The sequence below is a fragment of the Pan paniscus genome, chromosome 23, assembly GCF_029289425.2.
Source record: "Pan paniscus chromosome 23, NHGRI_mPanPan1-v2.0_pri, whole genome shotgun sequence".
Classification (NCBI taxonomy): Eukaryota; Metazoa; Chordata; class Mammalia; order Primates; family Hominidae; genus Pan; species Pan paniscus.
In genome coordinates this window covers 30,550,161-30,572,129 of record NC_085927.1, presented here as the reverse complement: position 1 = coordinate 30,572,129, position 21,969 = coordinate 30,550,161, and the positions used below count along the sequence as shown (strand labels likewise).

The 21,969-nt window shown below is 47.0% G+C and overlaps 2 protein-coding genes across 8 annotated transcripts in view; one reads left to right on the top strand and one right to left on the bottom strand.

Moving 5' to 3' along the window:
• SNAP29 (synaptosome associated protein 29) overlaps positions 1-6,789 on the bottom strand; it is a 32,771-nt gene extending 25,982 nt beyond the window's left edge. The window contains exon 1 of one of the 2 annotated variants that reach the window (XR_010111776.1): positions 6,333-6,789. Coding sequence is in view for 1 of the 2 variants with exons in the window: in XM_008958536.4 (XP_008956784.3) it covers positions 6,333-6,749 (417 nt within the window). In the remaining variant the exon portion in view is untranslated. The remainder of the gene's footprint in view (positions 1-6,332) is intronic. The other variant, XM_008958536.4, reaches the window with a different exon arrangement.
• A 77-nt stretch (positions 6,790-6,866) lies between these two features.
• PI4KA (phosphatidylinositol 4-kinase alpha) overlaps positions 6,867-21,969 on the top strand; it is a 151,023-nt gene continuing 135,920 nt past the window's right edge. For 2 of the 6 annotated variants that reach the window (XM_034948745.4, XM_034948743.4), the window contains exon 1: positions 6,867-7,097. In XM_034948745.4, coding sequence (XP_034804636.2) covers positions 6,870-7,097 — 228 coding nt within the window. In that variant the 5' untranslated portion in view covers positions 6,867-6,869. Of the gene's footprint in view, positions 7,098-7,375; positions 7,529-21,969 lie in introns of those variants that run through there. The other 4 variants (XM_034948744.3, XM_034948740.3, XM_063603229.1 and 1 more) reach the window with 2 other exon arrangements.

The window sequence follows — 21,969 nt, the reverse complement described above, 5'->3', positions numbered from 1 at the left end:
AGGGTAGTCTTGGGAACCCCCAAACACCTCCCTACAACACTTCCCACTCTAAGAACACCTCAGAGGCAGAAAGCTGTATAGCAGATGGCCGCTCAGCTTGTCACAGCATGTTTCCTGGTCAGCAAAGCAAGGTTCCTTGGGACAATGTGGCAGCTGTGAGTGGATGTGCCCAGGAAGGAGAAGCCAGAAGCTCGAACAACCAGCCCATCCTCAGAAGGCATCCTGTTACAGCCAACAAGCCAGCAAGTTGGCCTGGGATCAATGGTCTAATTCTTTTTTTTTTTTTTGAGACAGGGTCTCACTTTGTCACCCAGGCTGGAATACAGTGGCATGACCTCAGCTCACTGCAGCCTTGACCTCCCTGGTTCAAGAGATCCTCCTACCTCAGCCTTCTGAGTAGCTGGAACTACAGGCATGCACCACCATGCCCAGGTAATTTTTGTATTTTTTGTAGAGCCAGGGTTTTACCACATTCCCCAGGCTGATCTTGAACTCCTGGGTTCAAGGGATCCACCTGCCTCAGCCTCCCCAAGTGCTAGGATTACAGGTGTGAGCCACCACACCTGGCCATCAATGGTCAAATTCAATCATTGATAGTTTACCAAAAATTAATTAAAAATAAATCCCGAACAGACCTAGCGGTGAGTATGTGGTCCAATGCCATTTCTCCACCAGACTCCCTCCCACCTGCTAGACACAGCCTGACATGTGTTGGGATGCATTATCTGGTCACAGGACAGGCATTGCAACCAAGGCACACACAGCTCAATGCATTCTTTCCACCCAACTCTCTCCTCCTTTTTCAGGCAACCTTCTGTTCCCTCGCTCCTTCCTTTCCTTCCCCAGGTCACTTATTCATTTGGCAACTATTTTGGGAGCGCCAATAACGCTTAAGGACATTGTGCTGAGAAGCGTGGGGGTAGAAAGTTGAGCAAGAGATGGGTAAGAGACTGCTCCTCTTCCACTGCTGACATTTACAAATTTGAGGAATTACTTAATCTAGCAGCTCCTTGTCCCCATCCATCAACTTTTGCTAAGAACTCTGGCTGCATCAGCATCACCACACGCTGCCTCAGAGGGGTGACTTTGGTCTGTACGGCCCCTCATTTGGAGTGGGCTGCTCCAAGACCAGAATCCCTGAGAATGAGGATATCACCTTTTGGCAATGTATCTACCCTAAGTTCCGGGGACACCTTGATGGCCTCTGCTCCTGGGCCAGGAGGGGTGTCCTCCTCTCTCCCACCTCTGAACGGAATGCCCAGTGTGGGTGACTGTTGTGTGCTGCAAAGACACAGAGATGGGTGGGCCCCTGCACGAGACGGTGTGGAGGATGTGCTGGCGGTGGCTGCTGAGTGCATCACGTTTGAACTCTCAAACTCTGTCCCTTTCCATTGATGTTACTGTGCCAGCCGTTCCAACCCTGGTCTAATGTTTGTTGCTGGACTCCCCTGAACCGAGATCTTGGGCCCCAGAAAACCTCAGTGGAGTTAAGTTCAGCTACAAGAGGGGAAGCAGAGTGTCCTGGGCAGGTGAGTCTCCTCCACTGGAGTGATGAAAGGGTGTACAAAAACCATGTCCAAGTAGGATGCAAATAGACTCACCAAAAGGTGTAAACAACCTCAATGCTCATCATTAGGGGACAGGCTGCATAAATAGAAGTCATTTGTTCAATGGAATACAACACAGCCAAAAAGAAAGCCCAGCTCATTACATACTAGTGTGGAACAACCTCCATTCTATTAAGCACATGCAGACCAGAATGTATACAATACTTCAGTTAAAAAAAAACAAACCCATTTTTATCCACGGCATTATCTCCCCAAAACACTGAAGGAGAGAAAGTGCCTGGCTGCCTTAGGGGCAGAGGGATGATAGGGAGGGAAGTGGGAGAAGACTACACCCTTTTGTATGTTTTGAAATTTTGAACCATGTGATTGGAATATCTCTTCATAAAAATTAAACCTTAGAAAAAAAAAAAAGAAGAAATCATGCTTACTAAACAGGGAAAGAGACGAGTGGCTTACAAGTCTCCCTGTAGTTCTACAAAGCGCCTACCAGGTTGGCCTGGGGAAACCGCCCTGCTCCCACTACTTCTCCTCTGTTCTTTTGTGGTCATAGCCTGTGGCCTGAGCCTTTGTGAGAAACAATCCTTGCCAGGTTTCACAGTAGGAGAAGGGCAGCTCTCTTTGCTAGAGGTGACTTAACTAAGCCATTTTCCTGCCAAGCTGGGACTGAATTATGATCTTCCCAACCTAATATAATTTGTAAAGTCCTCATCTTTGACATAAATCTGTCATGTGTTGGCATGTTTCACAGTGCTGGGGTAACCAGGAGGCACCTAAGTTGGGTGATTAGCAGGGTACACTGGAATTTGCTGGAAGCCACACTGTGCACTGAGGGTTGGAAGAGCTCATACTCCTCTGTTCCCATCCCAACACCAAAGGGAATGAAAGAGTGATTAGAGTGATTCAAAGACAGCTTGGAGCCTGTAATCCAGCACTGGGAGGCCAAGGTGTGCAGATCATCTGAGCTCAGGAATTCGAGACTAGCCTGGGTAACATGGCGAAAGCCCATCTCCACCAAAAATACCAAAAATTAGTCGAGTGTGGTGGCGTGCACCTGTAGTCTTGGCTACTTGGGAGGCTGTGGCAGGAGGATCACTTGCACCTGGAGGCAGAGGCTGCAGTGAGCCAAGATTGCACCACGGCACTCTAGCCTGGTTGACAGAGTGAGACCCCCATCTCAAAAAACCTCCCCCAAAACAAAACACAAAAACAAAGACAGCTTGGAGAACACTGGGTGTGGTGGAGATGTAGGTCATCCCTGACTCCCAGGGCTTCTCATAATTGAGAACTGACCCAATCCTGGAAAATTCCAACGTGTTGTCTCACTGACAAGAGCACCTGTCACCTGCCCAGTCATGACCACACTGTACTTCTCACAGCAATGCCTGGCCTGGCCAAGCCTGATATGCCTGAAGTGCCACTCTGCCTCAGCTCTCACTGTCCCCACTGCATAGAAAGACCTTTGGGGGCAGCACAGGGCACGTCATCACAATCTATATCAAACTCACAACTATTACATTTTTGCCTCTCCTGAGTTATGAGACCAGAACTTTCCCTATGACCTCCAAGGGCTCCTAAGCTACCTCCTCCATCCCCTGTCCTCTAACACACCCAGTCTATCATGTCCCTCCTCTGGACCCAGGAGCTCTGTTGCTGGGCCAGTGCATTTGCATATTTGCCTGTCTTCCCTAAGAACATCCCTCATTCTCACTCCTCTTGTGTAAACCTCAGCCTTAAAAGCTAGATTCAAGTTTATCCTCTGCCACAATGCCCTACTTTGAATCACTGATTCCCTACTTCATTTGTTCTCAGTTTACAAAGATGTCTCCTTAAATAGTTGTTAGTTGAATTCCTTGGGCTTGAGATCCTCAATCATGTGACCCATTCACCAGGGCCCTAAAACCTCAGGCAATCCTCTCAAATCTAAGCCAAGACTTCCCATTTAGAATGGAACATAGGAATCCAGTAGGTATGAGATGTAAGAACTACAAGCAAAACCTCCTCAACAAGGTTAGGACCGGGCGCAGTGGCTCACATCTGTAATCCCAGCACTTTGGGAGGCTGAGGTGGGCAGATCACCTAAGGTCAGGAGTTTGAGACCAGCCTGCCCAACATGGCGAAACCTGTCTCTACTAAAAATACAAAAATCAGAGGCCAGGTGTGGTCGCTCACGCCTGTAATCCCAACACTTTGGGAGGCCAAGGCAGGTGGATCATGAGGTCAGGAGTTCAAGACCAGCCTGACCAACACAGTGAAACCCCGTCTCTACTAAAAATACAAAAATTAGCTGGGCATGGCGGCGGGTGCCTGTAAGCCCAGCTACTCAGGAGGTTGAGGCAGGAGAATCGCTTGACCTGGGAGGCAGAAGTAGCAGTGAGCTGAGATCGCGCCACTGAACTCTAGCCTGGGAGACAGAGCAAGACTCCGTCTCAAAAACAAAAAACACCAAAAAAACAAAAACAAAAACAAAAAAATTAGCCAGGTGTTGTAGCAGGTGCCTGTAATCCCAGCTACTTGGGAGGTTGAGGCAGGAGAATCATTTGAACTGGGGAGGTGGAGGTTGCAGTGAGCCGAGATCACACCATCGCACTCCAGCCTGGATGACAGAGTAAGACTTTGTCTCAAACAAAACAAAAATAAAAAACCAACAGTTAAACACAGGGAGGTGGGCTAGGTGCAGTGGCTCACGCCTATAATCCCAGGACTTTGGGAGGCCGAGGTGGTGGATCACGAGGTCAAGAGATCGAGACCATCCTGGCCAACATGGCAAAACCCCAACTCTATTAATATCAAAATTAGCTGGGTGTGGTAGTGCACGCCTGTAGTCCCAGCTACTCAGGAGGCTGAGGCAGGAGAATCACTTGAACCCAGGAGGCGGAGGCTGTAGTGAGCCAAGTTGGTGCCACTGCACTCCAGTCTGGTGACAGAGCGAGAATCTGTCTCAAAAAAAAAAAAAAAAAAACCCACAGGGAGGTGGATCAATGAGGGATACATGAACAGAGAGAGGTGGGGAAGGGAATTAACCCAAGAAAACAGCAAGGGGAAATGATAGCGTGTTGCTCTGTCGCCCAAGCTGGAGTGCAGTGGTATGAACATGGCTCACTGCAACCTTGACATCCTGGGCTAAAGCGATCCTCCTGCCTCAGCCTCCTCAGTAGCTGCACTCACATGTGTGTGCCACCATGCCTGGCTAATTTTTCAAATTTTGTAGAGACGCAGTTTCGCCTGCTGGTCTCAAACTCCTGGGCTAAAACGATCTGCCTACCTCAGCCTCACAAATTGTTGGGATTACAGAAGTACAACCGCGCCTGGCTTATACATTTTTTTAAACCTTTTTTTTTCTCTGTCCAAACAAAACTGTTTCATTAGCAGGCTGAAGAGAGACTGTGGTGTACAATAAAGAATAATTCTCGACCGGTATGGTGGCTCACGCCTGTAATCCCAGCCCTTTGGGAGGCCAAAGCGGGTGGACTGCCTGAGGTCAGGAGTTCCAGACCAGCCTGGCCAACGTGGCAAAACCCTGTCTCCACTAAAAATACAAAAAAAATTAGCCGGGTGTGGCGGCGCACCTGTAGTCCCAGCTACTCGGGAGGCTGAGGCAGGAGAATCGTCTGAACCCCGGAGGCGGAAGTTGCAGTGAGCCCAGATCATGCCACTGTACTCCAAGCAAGGGCGACAGAGCGAGATTCCATCTCAAAAAAAGAAAAAGAAAAAGAAAAAGACCCTCCAGGATCTCGGTCTGTTGCCCATGCTGGAGTGCAGCAGCACGATCTCAGCTCACTGCAACCTCTGCCTCCCGGGTACAAGCGATTCTCCTACCTCAGCCTCCTGAGTAGCTGCGATTCTCCTACCTCAGCCTCCTGAGTAGCTGCGACTACAGGCGCACCGCCACACCCGGCTAGTTTTTTTTTTTTTTTAATTTTAGTGGAGACAGGGTTTCACCATGTTGCCCAGGCGGGTCTCGAACTCCTGAGCTCAGGCGATCCGACGCCTAGGCCTCCCAAAGTGCTGGGATTACAGGCGTGAGTCACTGCGCTCGGCCAGAATAATTGTTATTGAAGGTACTACTCTCTGAAATCTAAGGATGGGAAGAACTGATGAAGATGAGTTGGAGCAACAAACTCTTAACCCGCACACTATTTGTCTAGGATTTGGGAAGTAAAGGTAAGACCCTGGACTCAATCAAACCCAGGCTTTGGTCAACTAGGCAGCTGTCTGGGCTGAAGGGACTTCAATACCTCTATTGGTTGGTTAGGTGGAGATGTGGTCAATGATGCGGGAACAACTCGTGGACCACCTGCCCTGATGCTTCAGAGTATCACCTGACACTCGCAGGCACATAGTCCTCTCTTTCTGGCTCACTCCGGAAGGAATGGCCAAAACCCTGTGCCAGATTTTGCACAGGAAATAATGTCGAAGAAACGGACTCTCCATTTCCCAAACCTAGGACCTGCTGTTCAGAATTTTTACTCACCTGGACAGAAAATAATCTGGCGTTTCCCCGTGAGCTAGGCGTAAGAAAAAAAAAATCAACGAAGCAGACTAATAGCTAAGGAAGATTTCTGGGGTAAACTGCCCTCTTCAAGTACTCCAGATGCACATACCTTTACATAGTTAACAGATTGTTACCACCATCGAGTCACTAAGGTGCAAGAATCTATGCTAGGCAACTTGAGAATTCTCAAAAGATTGTGAGCAAAACATTTCTCGTCTCCGTTTGACAGCGCAGAGACCGGCGAGTCCACACCAGCCCTGCCCCAGGCTCACCTCGGAAGAGGCGACCCCAACCTTCTCGGACTCGTACATGAGGGCCAGGGACCTGCTGGTGCTGGCGGCCGTGGCCTCAGCCCTGCGGAGGACCTCCTGCCGCAAGTACTGCTGCCTGTCCGCGGGCGCGTCGGGCCCGTCGGGGAGGTCTCGGGCGTCCCTCCAAGGGGCCGGCCGGGCGCCTTCGTCCTCCCCATCGTCGTCGAACGGATTGTAGCTTTTAGGGTAAGCTGACATGGTGCCGGCACGGTTCTCGGTCTGGGAAAGAGAAGGAGGAGCCCCACTGCCGCCGCCGTCCAGGGCCTCGCCCCGCCCGCCGACCCCGCGGTCGTCGCGCGAACTCCTTCCGCGCGTCGCGCGCAGGTGGCCCCGCCCTCGGAGCCGACCATCGCGCAGGTCGGCTGGGGGGGCCCACATCCGGCGCGCGCAACCGCAGCCTACTGTCCATCCCCTCTCTCCCCTGCAGCGGTGGGCCCGCCCCGCAGCCACGCCCTATCTAGTGTCGGCAACTCAGAGGTCACGTGGCGGGAAAGCCGGATGCACCTACGCCTGCGCCCTGAGGTCGGGCGCTCGCGGGCCAGGAGCGGGGAGCCGGCGGGCAGCGCCGCGGCTCGTGAGGTGATGGCGGCGGCCCCGGCCCGGGGAGGCGGAGGCGGCGGCGGCTGCTCCGGCTCCGGCTCCAGCGCCTCGCGGGGTTTCTATTTCAACACGGTCCTGTCACTGGCCCGCTCCCTGGCGGTGCAGAGACCAGCATCCTTGGAGAAGGTAACGTCGGCGGGCTGGGCCGCGGGCTGACAGGAGGAGGGGCTGGGGTGACGAAGCGTGGAGGCGGGACGAGGGTCTGTGGGAGGCCGAGGCTGGGCTCGCCGGCAGCCTGTGCGGGAGGGGGCGCCTGAGCGGAGGGATCTAGCAGGGGAAGGAGGCCCTAGTGGGAGGGGCTGGTGGGGAGAGAGGGACCGTGGGGGAGGGGTCGGCGGGGCCTGCAGGGCCGCTGCAGGTGGGTGGTTGTGGGATGGGGGTGGGGGATGTGAGCTGCTGGCCCAGGGAGCATCTTGTGACATCGCGGAGGTGGAGGCTGGATCGTGGGCGGCTGTGCGGAGCAGTGGGATGAGCCGAGGACCAGGGGTCAAGACCTGGGGTTCTGCTCCCGATTTCACCTGCTTTTTATTCCGCGACCTTGGGAAGATGGCTTTCTGGTAAAATGGGGATGCTTTTATCTGCTTTGCCGGCTTCACCGGACTGTGGTGACCAGGAGACGAAACACTGTCTTGAAAGTGCTTTGTGACTGTAAACCAACTGCGCAGTGTTATTCTACGAGGCTGGGGGCGTTAGGTTGGGTAAAAGATTGTGCGTTTGCAGAAGGGACAGTGGCAGGGAAAGGAGAGTGAACTGTCAGTGGGCAGAGAAGTGAACTCGGAATTGCTTCAGAAGAGAAAGGTGAAGTCATGCCAGAGCAATCCTCATCTTGGGAGAAAGGTGAAAGGCAACTCAGTGGTGTGCCTTGAGATCTGGAAAGAGACAGATTTTAGAGTCAGACCTGAATTTGTTCCCTGCACTGGCACTTATCATGTCCTCTTGGGTAAATTTAACTCTTAGAGCCTCTGTATCCTTATCTGTAAAAGGAGGTTGTTCTTGAGAATTAAATGAGTTCTAGCATAAAGCATCTTGCACAGGTCAAGGCACAGAGTGGGTGAGCAGTAAATGTCAACCTTCTTTGCCCACCAGTGTGCGATGAGACTCAGCACAGTGTTTAGCCCTGAAAGGATGGAATTATTTTCCCACTCAACTTTTTGGCAGATGGAAAGAGGATGTTTTCCGACAAGATAAGACAGTGGTGACCGGAGACCAGCCTGCTGCAGTTGGGAGTGGTTTTGTGGCTGTCTGCTGATGGATGAAGCTGAAAGGCTGTTTTAGGCACTTTTGGCAGAGTGACCTGGTCCTTGGCCTTGTCGGTTCTCATATTTGATTTTATCATGCACCTTCGGGGTGAGAAGGTCCTGGCAGATTGGTGCTAACCTGACTTCTAGCTAAAGAGGGAGTACAATGCAATGGAAAGGACATGAGTTTGGAAAATGGGACCTCTGAATTTAAATCCTGTATCACTTGCTTTCACTAGTGTGACTCTAGACAGGTCAGTTCCCTTCTCTGATACTTTACTATCTTCTGTCAAATACAAGGTAGTACTTCATCGGAGTATTGTGAAGAGCAACAAAAAGGCACGTGGGTACCTAATGTATGAGCACTGTTATCATTAGATAGTCTGACTAATGGAGTGTAGTGCTGTTTTATTGAATCAAACTCATGCTAGCTAGTCAGCACATTCGCTTCTTAGCAGGAGAGCCAACAAATATATCTTATGACTGATTGCTGGATTCTGGGAGGAGAGAGAAGAGAATGCAGTGAATTGGATGATCTTTAAGAAGCTGGTCCTGCAGCTCCAGCAGTGGTAGCACCCTTTCCACTCAGTAACTCAGAAAAGGGCACCTTGAGCTCAATTTGCTTCTTCAGCCATGTTCACTAGTCACGAGAACATTCTGTAATTGCAACATTCTTAGCTTTGTAGTAATAACTGCTTCAGTTGTCAAGGTTATATTTTATGGCGGGGCGCGGTGGCTCATGCCTGTAATCCCAGCACTTTGGGAGGCTGAGACAGGCACATCACTTGAGGTCGGAGTTTGAGACCAGCCTGGCCAACATGGTGAAACCCTGTCTCTACTAAAAACCCAACATTAGCCAGGTGTGGTGTCACGTGCCTCTAATCCCAGCTACTTGGGAGGCTGAGGCAGGAGAATCGCTTGAACCTGAGAGGCAGAGGTTGCAGTGAGCCAAGATTGCGCCATTGCACTTCAGCCTGGGTGACAAGAGCAAAACTGTCTCAAAAAAAAAAAGATTATATTTTACAAGGAACACAGCCATAGCCCAGGTTGGCAGCTCCCTAATGCCACTTACTTTAGGAAGTACTTCAGTCTCATTGGCAACATTTACCAATCACTTTTTTGGTTTTTTTGAGAGGGAGTCTCGCTCTGTTGCCCAGGCTGGAGTGCAGTGGTGAGATCTCGGCTCACTGCAACCTCTGCCTCTCAGTTTCAAGCTATTTTTCCACTGTAGCCTCCTGAGTAGCTGGGACTACAGGCATGTGCCACCACCCCGGGCAAATTTTTTAGTATTTAGTAGAGACGGGGTTTAGTATTTAGTATTTAGTGGAGACGGGGTTTCACCCTGTTGGCCAGGCTGGTCTTGAACTCCTGACCTCAAGTAATCCACCCGCCTCGGTCTCCCAAAGTGCTGGGATTACAGGCATGAGCCACTGTGCCTAGCCATTACTAATCACTTCTGTGAAGAAGAGTGAATAGAGCAGCACTGGGGCTGCTGTTTTTACAAGAGCCTGCTTACGAAGTTGGCCTTTGGCTGGCATCTGGGAAATAAGCACTTGAATGCTTTCCTCAATCCTGTAACTATTAGTAATAAAGGTGGTTCACTATGCCTAGATCCTTTTTACAAACTATGATTTATGTTGAATACCTGCTTTCCTTCTGGGAATCTGATGGCTAGGCTGGTAGTGCATAAATTAAAAACTTAGGGTGCTGATTCTCTAATGGACTTTCCTGGGCACAAACTGCACACATGTATTGAATATTTTGCTGCTGTAGCAAGGAGCAAGCTTGATGTATATCCTCACAGGAGGGAGAGAACATAAGGAAGCCTGTGCATGGGTTTCTACAGGCAGCCCTGACATGCTTTTAGTGACACTTGAGGTCCTTTCCTATTGCTGATATCCATTCACTGTAAAAAATTTAGCCATGAGTACAACTATATACATGTGGGCAGTCTGGGGACCCCTGAAGCACCTTATTTCATAGAGGATTCTGTAAGTGGCTGACCCCATTAAATATATGTGAATTCCTCTCATCCTTATCTAAGATCTTGCGACTTGATTATGCTAGGGATCATTGTTAATATGTAGTCTCTGGCACATGTATACATATGTAACAAACCTGCATGTTGTGCACATGTACCCTTGAACTTAAAGTATAATAAAAATATATATATAAAAAATGTGTAGTCCTATAATATGTGTTTTACTACATTCCTCCTTTTGAAGCAATTGACAAAAAGCCCTTAGCATTTCCAAGGAAAAGTTTCTTGTTCTTTTTTTTTTTTTGAGACAATTTCACTCTTGTTGCCCAGGCTGGAGTGCAATGGCATGATCTCGGTTCACTGCAACCTCCACCTCCCGGGTTCAAGCGATTCTCCTGCCTCAGTCTCCTGAGTAGCTGGGACTACAGGCACCTGCCACCACACCCAGCTAATTTTTGTATTTTTAGTAGAGATGGGGTTTCGCCATGTTGGCCAGGCTGGTCTCAAACTCCTGACCTCAGGTGATCCGCCCACCTCGGCCTCCCAAAGTGCCGGGATTGCAGGCGTGAGCCACCACGCCCGGCCAAGTTTCTTGTTCTTAAGAGTAAAGGAATTTTAGAGTATGCACCTGAGATAATAAAGATGGAGACTTATAGGGAGAGATGAGTATTTAAAACCCAATCCCTCCCCTTCTCTCTTCCCTCTTCCCCTTCTCTTTGCTTCTATTTTTTTCTCTTCTTTCTTCCTGAGAGATTGGAGGACTGCGTGGGGCTTGATCTAGATAGGGTTGACCTGGCGAAGGCTAAGTTTGCAGAACCAGACCTCACATCTCAGCTCAGACATTGGTAACTCAGGCAGCCCTGACATGGTTTTAGTGACACTTGAGGTACATTAATGACATAACCTTCCCTACCTTTGTCTCTCTACGTGCCACAGTTGTGTTTACTTACTCTAGTCACTCACTCTAATCCCAGTCCGTGAAACCAAGCCTATTACTGCTCTGTGGACTTTACTTAAAAAAAAAAATTACCTTAGGCTGGGCACAGTGACTCACGCCTGTAATCCCAGCACTTTGGGAGGCTGAGGCAGGCTGATCGCTTGAGGTCAGGAGTTTGAGACCAGCCTGGCTAACATGGTGAAACCCCGTCTCTACTAAAAATACAAAAATTAGCCAGGCGTGGTGGCGGACGCCTGTAATCCCAGCTACTCGGGAGGCTGAGGCCAGAGAATCACTGGAACCCAGGAGGCTGAGGTTGCAGTGAGCCGAGATCTCACCACTGCATTCTGGCTTGGGCGACAAACGGAGACTCTGTCTCAAAAAAAAAAAAAAATTACTTTCAGAAAACATTTATTGAGCTCCTGCTGCTCCTTGGTATGTGCTAGGCCCCAGGTAAATCAGAAGCAGTGTTAATTTGATTGCTCAGGTGAACAGCAGCAAGTCAGCCTTGCTACAAGTTTCTCGTCTACTCTTTTTTTTTTCTCTTTCCTTTAATGAACCAATGAAATCCCATAAATCCCATCTACTTTTTTTTTTTTAATTTAATTAGAGATGGGGGTCTCACCATCTTGCCCAAGCTGGTCTCAAATTCCAGGGCTTAAGGGATCCTCCTGCCTTCGCCTCCCAAAGTGCTGAGATTACAGGTGTGAGCTACCCCAACCTGACCAAGATCCCATTCTACTCTCATATTTCAGGTCTGGTGACTAGACTCCTGCCATGTTCCCATAGCCAAAGCCAAGACCCTTGAGCATCTGTTCTGATCCATGGCTGAGCTTTGAGCTTTTCCTGCTAGGCTGTGCTTTAGACTGGGGTCCCACCCCCAGCATTGGAACCCACCTCAGAGGACACTCTGTCTGTGAAGCCCTTTGAACCAAATCCTACCCAGTCCTCAGCCCTCTCCCTCTGGGAGAAAGATAAGAAGAAAAAAATAGACAAGAAAGAAAGTGAGGCTTTTCAACATTGGGATCTCCATATACAGTTGGCTTCCAGACTCCTCCTTCCTGATTTCTATCTGCCCGCTAGTCTTGTTCTGCTTTCCTGGTTCTCACCTGTCTTCAGAATGTTGCTGAGCCACCCCTACTAAGCTTCCTCCTGGCCCTGCCTGGTTAATATTCCTTTGTCAGGGAAGTTCAGTGGCCTGTTTGTGTCTCTCCTCTATAGGCCTGTATTAAACCAGTGGACCCTCGATCCTGGGATACCGAGAGTCATGGGCAGAGCTGCAAAGTAGATAGCATTCCTTGTCCTTCTATTCCTCTCCCCACCCTCAGGAGGCTTTGATCAGAGCCCTTTTTCCATGTCCTAAAATGTTCTCTTTGTTTTCTTCAGTTAGAATGCCAGAATCCTGAGGTGTCGTAGCTAACTATTGATCTGGTTTTTGAAAGAAAATAGAGATGGGGTCTCACCATTTTGCCCAGGCTGGTCTCAGATTTCTGGGCTCAAGTGATTCTCTTGCCTTGGCCGCCCAAAGTGCTGGGATTACAGGTGTGAGCTGCTGCACCCAGCCCGATCTGATGTTTAAATGGCACTGCGGCATTAGGGACAGGCTGAACCCTCCTTGGTGGACATATGTGCTCCATAAGATGAGTTAATTCTAATCTGTAGTTGGGAGAATATGTGGCTTGGTGCTTAGGGTAGTGGGCTTTCTGGAGTTCATGGTTATTCAGTCTGTACTTTAGAGTGGTCTGCCATGGAGTAAAAATCATAGTGTTGGCGTTTTTCCAGTATCATGAAGCCAAGAATTTCCTATCCTCTTTCCCTTTCCTTTGTAAGGCTATGTTAAGAAGAGCCATCCGTAGAGCGAGAGGAGAGAGATAATGAGGGTTGGCGGAGGGTATACGCGGTGTCAGAATCATTGTTATTAAATCAACTAGAAAATATTTTAAGAAGAAATTGGAAGAAGAAAAAATCTTTACCTGTTAACTATTAGTTTGCTAGGCTGCCATAACAAAGTACCACAGACTGGCTTAAACAACACAGATATATTTCCTCCTCATTCTGGAAGTTAGAAGTTCAAGATGAAGGTGTCAGCAATGTTGATTTCTTCCGAGGCCACTTTCTCCCTCTGTCTTCCCGTAGCCTTCCCTCAGTGCCCTCCTGTGTCACCAGCTGTTTGTCTCCCCAGGGTGCAGAAATGTTCTATTTCTCACTCCTTACTGCAGATTCTCTTTTCTGCTGTCTGTGTTTGCAGTTTGCACTCATTGGAGATGTGGTTGCCTCTAATCTTTCCCACCAGCAGCTATTTCCATCATTGACATCAGTTGCTGAAATTTATGCATTTTATCTTCCTGATTGCTTATTTGTTTATTTATTTATTTACTTTTTGAGATGGAGTCTTGCTCTGTCACCCAGGCTGGAGTGCAGTGGCATGATCTCTGCTCACTGCAAGCTCTGCCTCCTGGGTTCACGCCATTCTCCTGCCTCAGCCTCCCGAGTAGCTGGGACTACAGGCGCCCGCCACCACGCCCGGCTAATTTTTTGTATTTTTAGTAGAGACAGGGTTTCACTGTGTTAGCCAGGATGGTTTATTTATATTTTTATTTTTGTATTTGCTTCTGTTGTATATGTTGGCATGCTGGAGAAAAGCTTGGCCTTTCATGAACATTGCCAAGTTGGCCAGAACACTACTTTCATTTGTGTGGTAAACTGACAAATAAATACAGAGTTGAGGCAGAAATCCTCAGGTCTCACTTGCATTTGTTTATTGAGTCCTGAGAGGCTCTGTCTCTGCTGCAGAAGCCATTCTCTTTTCCTGAATGTTTTTCTGTGTTTAAAGCTTGTCTGGAAGCCTGGATTCAGGATAACCAACGCGGCCAGGCACAGTGGCTCACGCCTGTAATCCCAGCACTTTGGGAGGCTGAGGCAGGCACATCGCCTGAGGTCAGGAGTTCGAGACCAGCCTGGCCAACATGGTGCAACCCTGTCTCTAATAAAAATACAAAAATTAGCAGGGCGTGGTGGTGTGCGCCTGTAAGCCAAGCTACTTGGGAGGCTAAGACAGGAGAATTGCTTGAACCCGGGAGGTGGTGTGGTGAGCTGAGATTGCACCACGGCACTCCAGCCTGGGCAACAGAGCAAGACTCCGTCACAAAAACAACAACAACAACAACAAAAAAAACCCAAGGCTATACTATTATGAAAGCAAAAGATGGCACCATCCGTTCATATGATAAATCTTTGGGGGTTTGCTGTGTTGCAGGCACTGTGCTAGGCCCTGGTATTAGAGGGGTGGATAAATAGACATTAAAAAAAAAATAGAGATAGGGTCTCACTGTGTTGCCCAAGCTGGTCTCAAATTCCAGGGCTCAAGCCGTCTGCCCACTTCGGCCTCGCAAAGTGCTGGGATTATAGGCATGAGCCACTGTGCCTGGCCTAGACATTTTTAAAAATAGAAATTACATTTTTTTGGTGACAGTTTTGCTTTTTCACTCAGGCTGGAGTGCAGTGGCATGATCATAACTTACTACCACCTTGAATTCCTCGGTTTGAGGGATCCTCCTGCCTCAGCCTCCCAAGTAGTTGGGACTACAGGCACGCACATCGTACCTGGCTAAGTAAAAAAGGAAAAATTTTTTTAGAGATGGGGTCTTACTATCTTGCCCAGGCTTAGCTCAAACCGTGGGCTCAAGTGATCCACTCACCTCAGCCTCTCAAAGTGCTGAGATTATAGGCTTGAGTCACTGTACCCAGCGAAAATTTTAAAAAATTTTAGTAGGCCGGGCGTGGTGGCTCACACCTGTAATCCCAGCACTTTGGGAGGCCGAGGCGGGCGGATCACGAGGTCAGGAAATCCAGACCATCCTGGCTAACACGGTGAAACCCCGTCTCTACTAAAATTACAAAAAATTAGATGGGCGTGGTGGCCTGTAGTCCCAGCTACTGGGGAGGCTGAGGCAGGAGAATGGCATGAACCTGGGAGGCGGAGCTTGCAGTGAGCTGAGATCATGCCACTGCACTCCAGCCTGGGTGACAGAGCAAGACACCGTCTCAAAAAAAAAAAATTTTTTTTAAATGAGTATTTATAGTCCCAGAGACCTATGGGGACTCCTTCAGCATGCGCCACCACAGTCAGCTAATTTTTTGTATTTTAGTAGAGACGGGGTTCCAGGCTAGTCTTGAACTCCTGGCCTCAAGTGATCCACCTGCCTTGGCCTCCCAAAGTGCTGGTGTTAACAGGCGAGCCACCGTGCCTGGCTTGAGTGTTTAGATTTTTGTTGTCTTACTTTAGGGAATGTTGGGCTTTGTTCTGGTAGGCAGTTGCTTGTGGTTTGATTTGATCCTTCAGAGGCTAGGTTTTTCAATAGTGCTTTCTTGAGATATAATTCACATACCACAAAATTTACCCATTTAAAATGTACAGTTCATCATATTTAGTGTATTCACAGAGTTGTCCATCCATCACCATGATCAATTTTAGGTCATTTTCATTGCCCTCAAAAGAAACCTTGCTGTTACCCTGCAGCCCTACCAGCCCCATCCCTAGACAACCACTAGTTTACTTTCTGTCTCTGTAGATTTATTCTGAACATTTTGTAGAAATAGAATTATATAAGATGTGGTTTTTTGTGATGGTTTATTTTTATTTTTATTTTTTTTTGAGACAGAGTTTCGCTCTGGAGCCCAGGCTAGAGTGCAGTGGCGCGATCTCGGCTCACTGCAAGCTCTGCCTCCCAGGTTCACGCCATTCTTCTGCCTCAGCCTCCCGAGTAGCTGGGACTACAGGCGCCCGCCACTGCGCCCGGCTAATTTTTTGTATTTTTAGTAGAGGCAGGGTTTCACCGTGTTAGCCGGATGGTCTTGATCTCCTGACCTTGTTGTGATCCACCTGCCTCGGCCTCCCAAAGTGCTGGGATTACAGGCGTGAGCCACCGCACCTGCCATGATGGTTTTTACTTGGCGTATTTTCAAGGTTCATCCATGTTGTAGCATCTCATTACTTCATTTTTATTACTGAATAATATTTGTATGCATATACCATATTTTATCCATTCATTAGTAGGTGGATGTTTGGATTGTTTCTACATTTGACTATTATAAATAACGCTGCTATGGAAATTCATGTACAAGTGTTTCTGTAGACATATTTTCATTTCTCTTGGGTCTTTAACTAGATGTGGAATTGCTGGGCCATACAATAACTCTAGGTTTAACCTTTAGAGGAACTCCAGACTGTTTTCCAAAGTTACTACACCATTTACATTCCCACCAACGGTGTACAGAGGGCTTGTTTTCTTTACATTGTCACCAACACTCTGTATTGTCTGTCTTTCCAGTTATAGCCATCCTAGTGGATGTGAAGTGGGATCTTATTATTCTGTTGTTGATATGCATTTGCCTGATGGTTAATGATGTTGAGCCAGCCTATTCTATCCTGGAACAGCCACTCTTTTGGGGTATTTGTAGATCTCCTTTGGAGATATATCTATTCAGATCCTTTGCCCAATTTTAAATTGTAGTATTTTTAAAATTAAGTTGTAATAGTTCTTTATTTTAGATACAAGTTTCTTAATAAGATATATGATTTGCAAATATTTTCTCCCATTCTGTGGGCTTTTTCACTTTCTTCATGGTGTTCTTTGAAGTACAAAAGTTTTAAATTTTGATGATGTCCGTTTTGTCATTTTTTTTTTCTTTTGTCCCTTGTGCTTTTTGTGTTGTATCTAAGAAACCATTGTCTAATTTCAAGGTCACAAAGACTTACACCTGTGTTTTTTGTTAGCAGTTTTATAGTTTAGCTCTTACATTTGAGTTTTTGATCCATTTTGAGTTAAGTTTTTATGTGATATGAGATGGGGGTCCAGTTTCATTCTTTTGCATGTGAATATCCAGTTGTCTCAGCACGATTTCTTGGAAAGACTATTCTTTTTTCCATTGAGGGGTCCTGGAACCCTTGTCAAAAATCAGTTGACTGTAAGTGTGAGGGTTTATTTGGTCTGTATGTCTTTCCTGATGCTGGCTAGTATACTGTCTTGATTACTTTAGCTTTGTAGCAAGTTTTGAAATTGGGAAGAATGAGTCCTCCAACTTTGTCCTTCCTTTTCAAGATTGTTTTTGTTATTATGGGCCCCTTGAATTACCATGGAAATTTTAGGGTTAGCGTGTTAGTTTCTGCAAAGAACTCACCTAGGGTTTTGACAGGGATGGTGTTGAATTTGTAGGTTAGTTTGGACTGTATTGCTATATTGTCCCTTTTTTTTTTTTTTTTTTGAGATGGAGTCTCACTCTGTCACCCAGGCTGGAGTGCAGTGGCACAATCTCAGCTCACTGCAACCTCCGCCTCCCGGGTTCAAGCAATTCTCCTGCCTCTGCCTCCCAGGTAGCTGGGGCTACAGGTGTGCACAACCATGCCCAGCTAATTTTTGTATTTTTAGCAGAGACAGGGTTTTGCCATGTTGGCCAGGCTGGTCTCGAACTCTTGACCTCAGGTGATCCACCCACCCTGGCCCCTCAAAGTTCTGGGATTATGGGCGTGAGCCACTGTGCTCGGCCTGTATTGCCATCTAAACAATAGTAACTGTTTTGATCTATGAACATGGGATGTCTTTCCATTTATTTAGGTTTTCTTTACTTTTAGCAATGTTGTAATGTTTCTTAGTTTTGCACTTCTTTTGTTTTTATTCATAAGTACTTTTTCTTTTTGATGCTATTTTAAATGAAATTGTTCTACTGGTTTTTTTTTGTTTTTTTTTTTGAAACAGGGTCTCACTATCACTCAGGCTGGAGAGCAGTGGTATGCAGTGGTATTATCACAGCTTACTATAGCCTTGACCTCCCAGGCTTAAGCAGTCCTCCCACCTCAGTCTCTGAAGTAGCTGGGACTACAGGCACAAGCCACCATGGCCTGGCTACTTTTTGTAGAAACTGGGTTTCACCATGTACTCCAGGTTGGTCTTGGGTTTCACCATGTACCCCAGGCTGGTCTTGAATTCCTGGGCTCAAGAGATCCACCCGCCTCAGCCTCCCAAAGTGTTGAGATTACAGGCGTGAGCCACTGCACCCAGCCTCCTGGTTAATTTCTAAAATTTTTCTTAGAGACTCACTATGTTGCCCAGACTTGTCTCAAACTCCTGGGTTCAAGCAATCCTCCTGCCTCGGCCTCCCAAAGTGCTGGGATTATTACAGTTGTTTTTCTTTTTAAATTTTTATTTATTCATTTTTCTTCAACTTTTATTTTAGGTTCATGTGCAGGATGTGCAGGTTTGTTAAATGTGTGCCATGGTGGTTTGCTGCACAGATCTTCTCATCACCTGTGTATTAAGCCCAGCATCCATTAGCTATTACTTTTTTTTTTTTTTTTGAGATGGAGTCTTGCTCTGTTGCCCAGTCTGGAGTGCAGTGGCGTGATCTCGGCTCACTGCAACCTCCACCTCCTCGGTTCAAGTGATTCTCCTGCCTCAGCCTTCTGAGTGGCTGGGATTACAGGCGCGTTGCACCACACCCAGCTAATTTTTTTGTATTTTTAGTAGAGACGGGGTTTCATCATGTTGGTCAGGCTGGTCTCGAACTCCTGATCTCATGATCCACCCACTTCGGCTTCCCAAAGTGCTGGGATTACAGGCATGAGCCACCGCACCTGGCCCCCCACCCTTTTTTTTTTTTTTTTGAGCCTGCACTATTGCCCATGCTGGAATGCACTGTGGTGATCTCAGTTCACTGCAATCTCTGCTTCCCAGGTTCTAGCGATTCTCTTGCCTCAGCCTCCTGATTAGCTGGGACTACAGACGCTTGCCCCCACGCCTGGCTAATTTTTGTATTTTTAGTAGAGATGGGGTTTCACCATATTGACCAGGCTGATCTTGAACTCCTGACCTAAAGTGATCCACCCACCTTGGCCTCCCAAAGTGCTGGGATTACAGGCGTGGGCCCTTGTGCCTGACAGCTATTTTTCCTGATATTCTCCCTCCCCCACCTCACAGGCCCCAGCGTGCGTTGTTCCCCCCACTGTGTGTTCCTGTGTTCTCATCATTCAGCTCCCACTTAAAATTGAGAACGTGCAGTATTTGGTTTTCTGTTCCTGCGTTAGTGTTTTTCTTTACTTTTTTTTTTTAATAATTGAGATAAAGTTCATATAACATAAAATTAACCATGGAATAGTTTTCTTAATTTGCTCATTGCTGCGTTGTAGAAATACAATTTATTTTCTTTTCTTCTTTTCTTTTTTTTTTTTTTTTGAGATAGAGTCTTGTTCTGTCGCCCAGGCTGGAGTGCAGTGGCGCGATCTTGGCTCACTGCAAGCTCTGCCTCCTGGGTTCATGCCATTCTCCTGCCTCAGCCTCCCGAGTAGTTGGGACTACAGGCACCCGCCACCAAGCCTGCCTAATTTTTTTGTATTTTTTTTTAGTAGAGGCAAGGTTTCACCGTGTTGGCCAGGATGGTGTCTCGATCTCCTGACCTCCTGATCCGCCCGCCTCGGCCTCCCAAAGTGTTGGGATTACAGGCGTGAGCCACAGCGCCCGGCTGATTTTCGTATCTTAATCTTGTGTCCTGTAACCTTGCTGAATTTGTTTGTTAGAAGGTCATGAATCTGTCTACAGATAACCAAAGAGCATCTTTTTTATTTTGTATTTTTGGAGACAGGATTCTGCTCTGTTGCCCAGGCTGGAGTGCAGTGGCACGATCATAGCTTACTGCAGCCTCTAACTCCTAGGCTCAAGCAGTACTCCCACCTCAGCTTCCCAAGCAGCTGGGATTACAGGCACTTCCCACCGCGCTCAGCTCAAAAGTGCATCTCTAATGAAACTCTGATCCAGGGTGCTTGTAGGAGCAGGTGCTGTTCCATTTACATTTGTAGGTCCATGTGTATTGTATCATGTCACAGTCACCTTTGTTTATCATGATAGCTCTGAGTCACTTCGAAAATATCAGCTTATGTTCAATATTTTTTGTCTGAGGGGACGGTACATTTGAGAAAGACAATTACAAATGGTTTTAACAGAAAAATATACCATTAATACTTAAATCTTAGTCTTTTGTTCTCAGAGAATTTTGTTTCTCCAGAAAGACAATTCCCAGAGGTTTTAAATAACAAGTAGTACTCTTTTAAAAAAATCATTTAATTATCCAACTTTTATAATGCTATTATTGTAGCTTTATTTTGACCTGAATACCTTACAAATACCCTCTGTTATGGTTGATTCTCGTCTGCAATTTTCTGCCCAGTCATCCAGACTTACTTTCTCCTTGAATCTTACTTTCTCCTTGGTTTAGCATTTCCTTACCTTGGCAGTCAAAATTCACATCTTTGAGATACCTGTCTTTTAATATCCTTGGGTTAAAGTATTGCCAGGAGTTCTTATCAAAGTCTAAGTCAGTCATATTTGTTGCCTCCCTGTGGTCCATTGACTTAACAACCTTTTGAAAGTGGTGGGTAGAAGCCCTCTGGATCCTTTTTGTAAATGGGAATAACCCTGGCCATCGTGGTCAGATTTTGGGCTTAATGACTTTTTATAATGACCCACTCCCCCTAAGACCCCTAAAAACAAACAACTTGCTGGTTTATTGTAAAATTCTGATTCTGAAAAGCCATTTGATGTTATTTTTCTTTTCATTTTTTCAAAGACTATAGGGTTAATGCTTTATCCTGCATTAGGACTTTGACCTCTCTGTGTCTGTTTCATCATATGTAAAAGGGGGATGATTAATAATAGCTACCTAATGAGCTGTTGTGAGGATTAAATAAGATAATATAGATGAACACATGATAAATGTTCAATATGTGTTAGCTGTCATTATTTGGAGAATGGCACCCACCAGAACTGGGTGTGATGATTTCTGTAGGACCCAGGTTCAAGTTTTCAGATGTCTTTCTAATAAGAGTCCCAGTTTCCAAGAGCATTTTGCTCCAGGCTTTCAGGGCCCTCTGTCGTTTAGTTTCTGACTTGTGTTATTTGCTAGTTGTATTATTTTTATTAGTTTTGTAACTCCTGCTGGATTGTAACGCTCATGAGGGAGTGACTGTACATTATATATTACTTCATTTGAGAGTTCTTCCATCCGTCCCTCCATTCATTCAGTGAGGCAACAGATACTTGTTCAGTGTCAACTGCATGCCAGCACTGTGCCTGGTACTGACTATATGACAAGTATCACAGTGTAGTTAAACCCTGCTTTCTAGTAGCCCTGTACCTCTTTTCTTTCCTCCTCACCTTATCAAATGTCTGTGACCTTGGCCGCTTTAGTCCCATTAAGTAGTTGTTAAAAGTTCTGAAATGTGTAGGGTGCAGTGGAGTGATGAGGAGGTCACAGGCCTCTCTGCAGTGAGAGGATAAGTATACAAGTAACTGTAAGATATCAGGAAGGTAATTATCTTGAGAAATACAGAGTTCTATGTGAGCTATTGAGAGGTATGATGGGAGATATTACGTCAAGTTGCTGGGGTCTGGAAAATGTTTGAGAGTTTTGAGACAGTTGAGATGGATCTTGGAAGGATGGGTTGAATTTTTATAGGGGAGATAGGGCAGGTTGGACAAAATGTTTCAGATGGGTCAAAACCATGGAAGAGGCCAGGCAGGGAGAAATGAGAATTGATACATAGCGGCCTGGGTTTATGAGAGAAGTTTTGGGGCTGGGAGTGTGCACTGAGTGTTCATTGGGCAATGGGGAACCATTGAAGGTATATGAACCAGAAGTGGAAATATTAGAGTAGGAAGAGACAAAATGAGAAGGAAGATCTAGTTAGGAGCCTGTTGCCTCAGGTGCACTTAACTTATCTGGACCTAGTTGCCTAACCTGTAAAACAGGAATAGGATAACACATGGCCTGCCTGAAAGTGAACGTTTGCTGGTT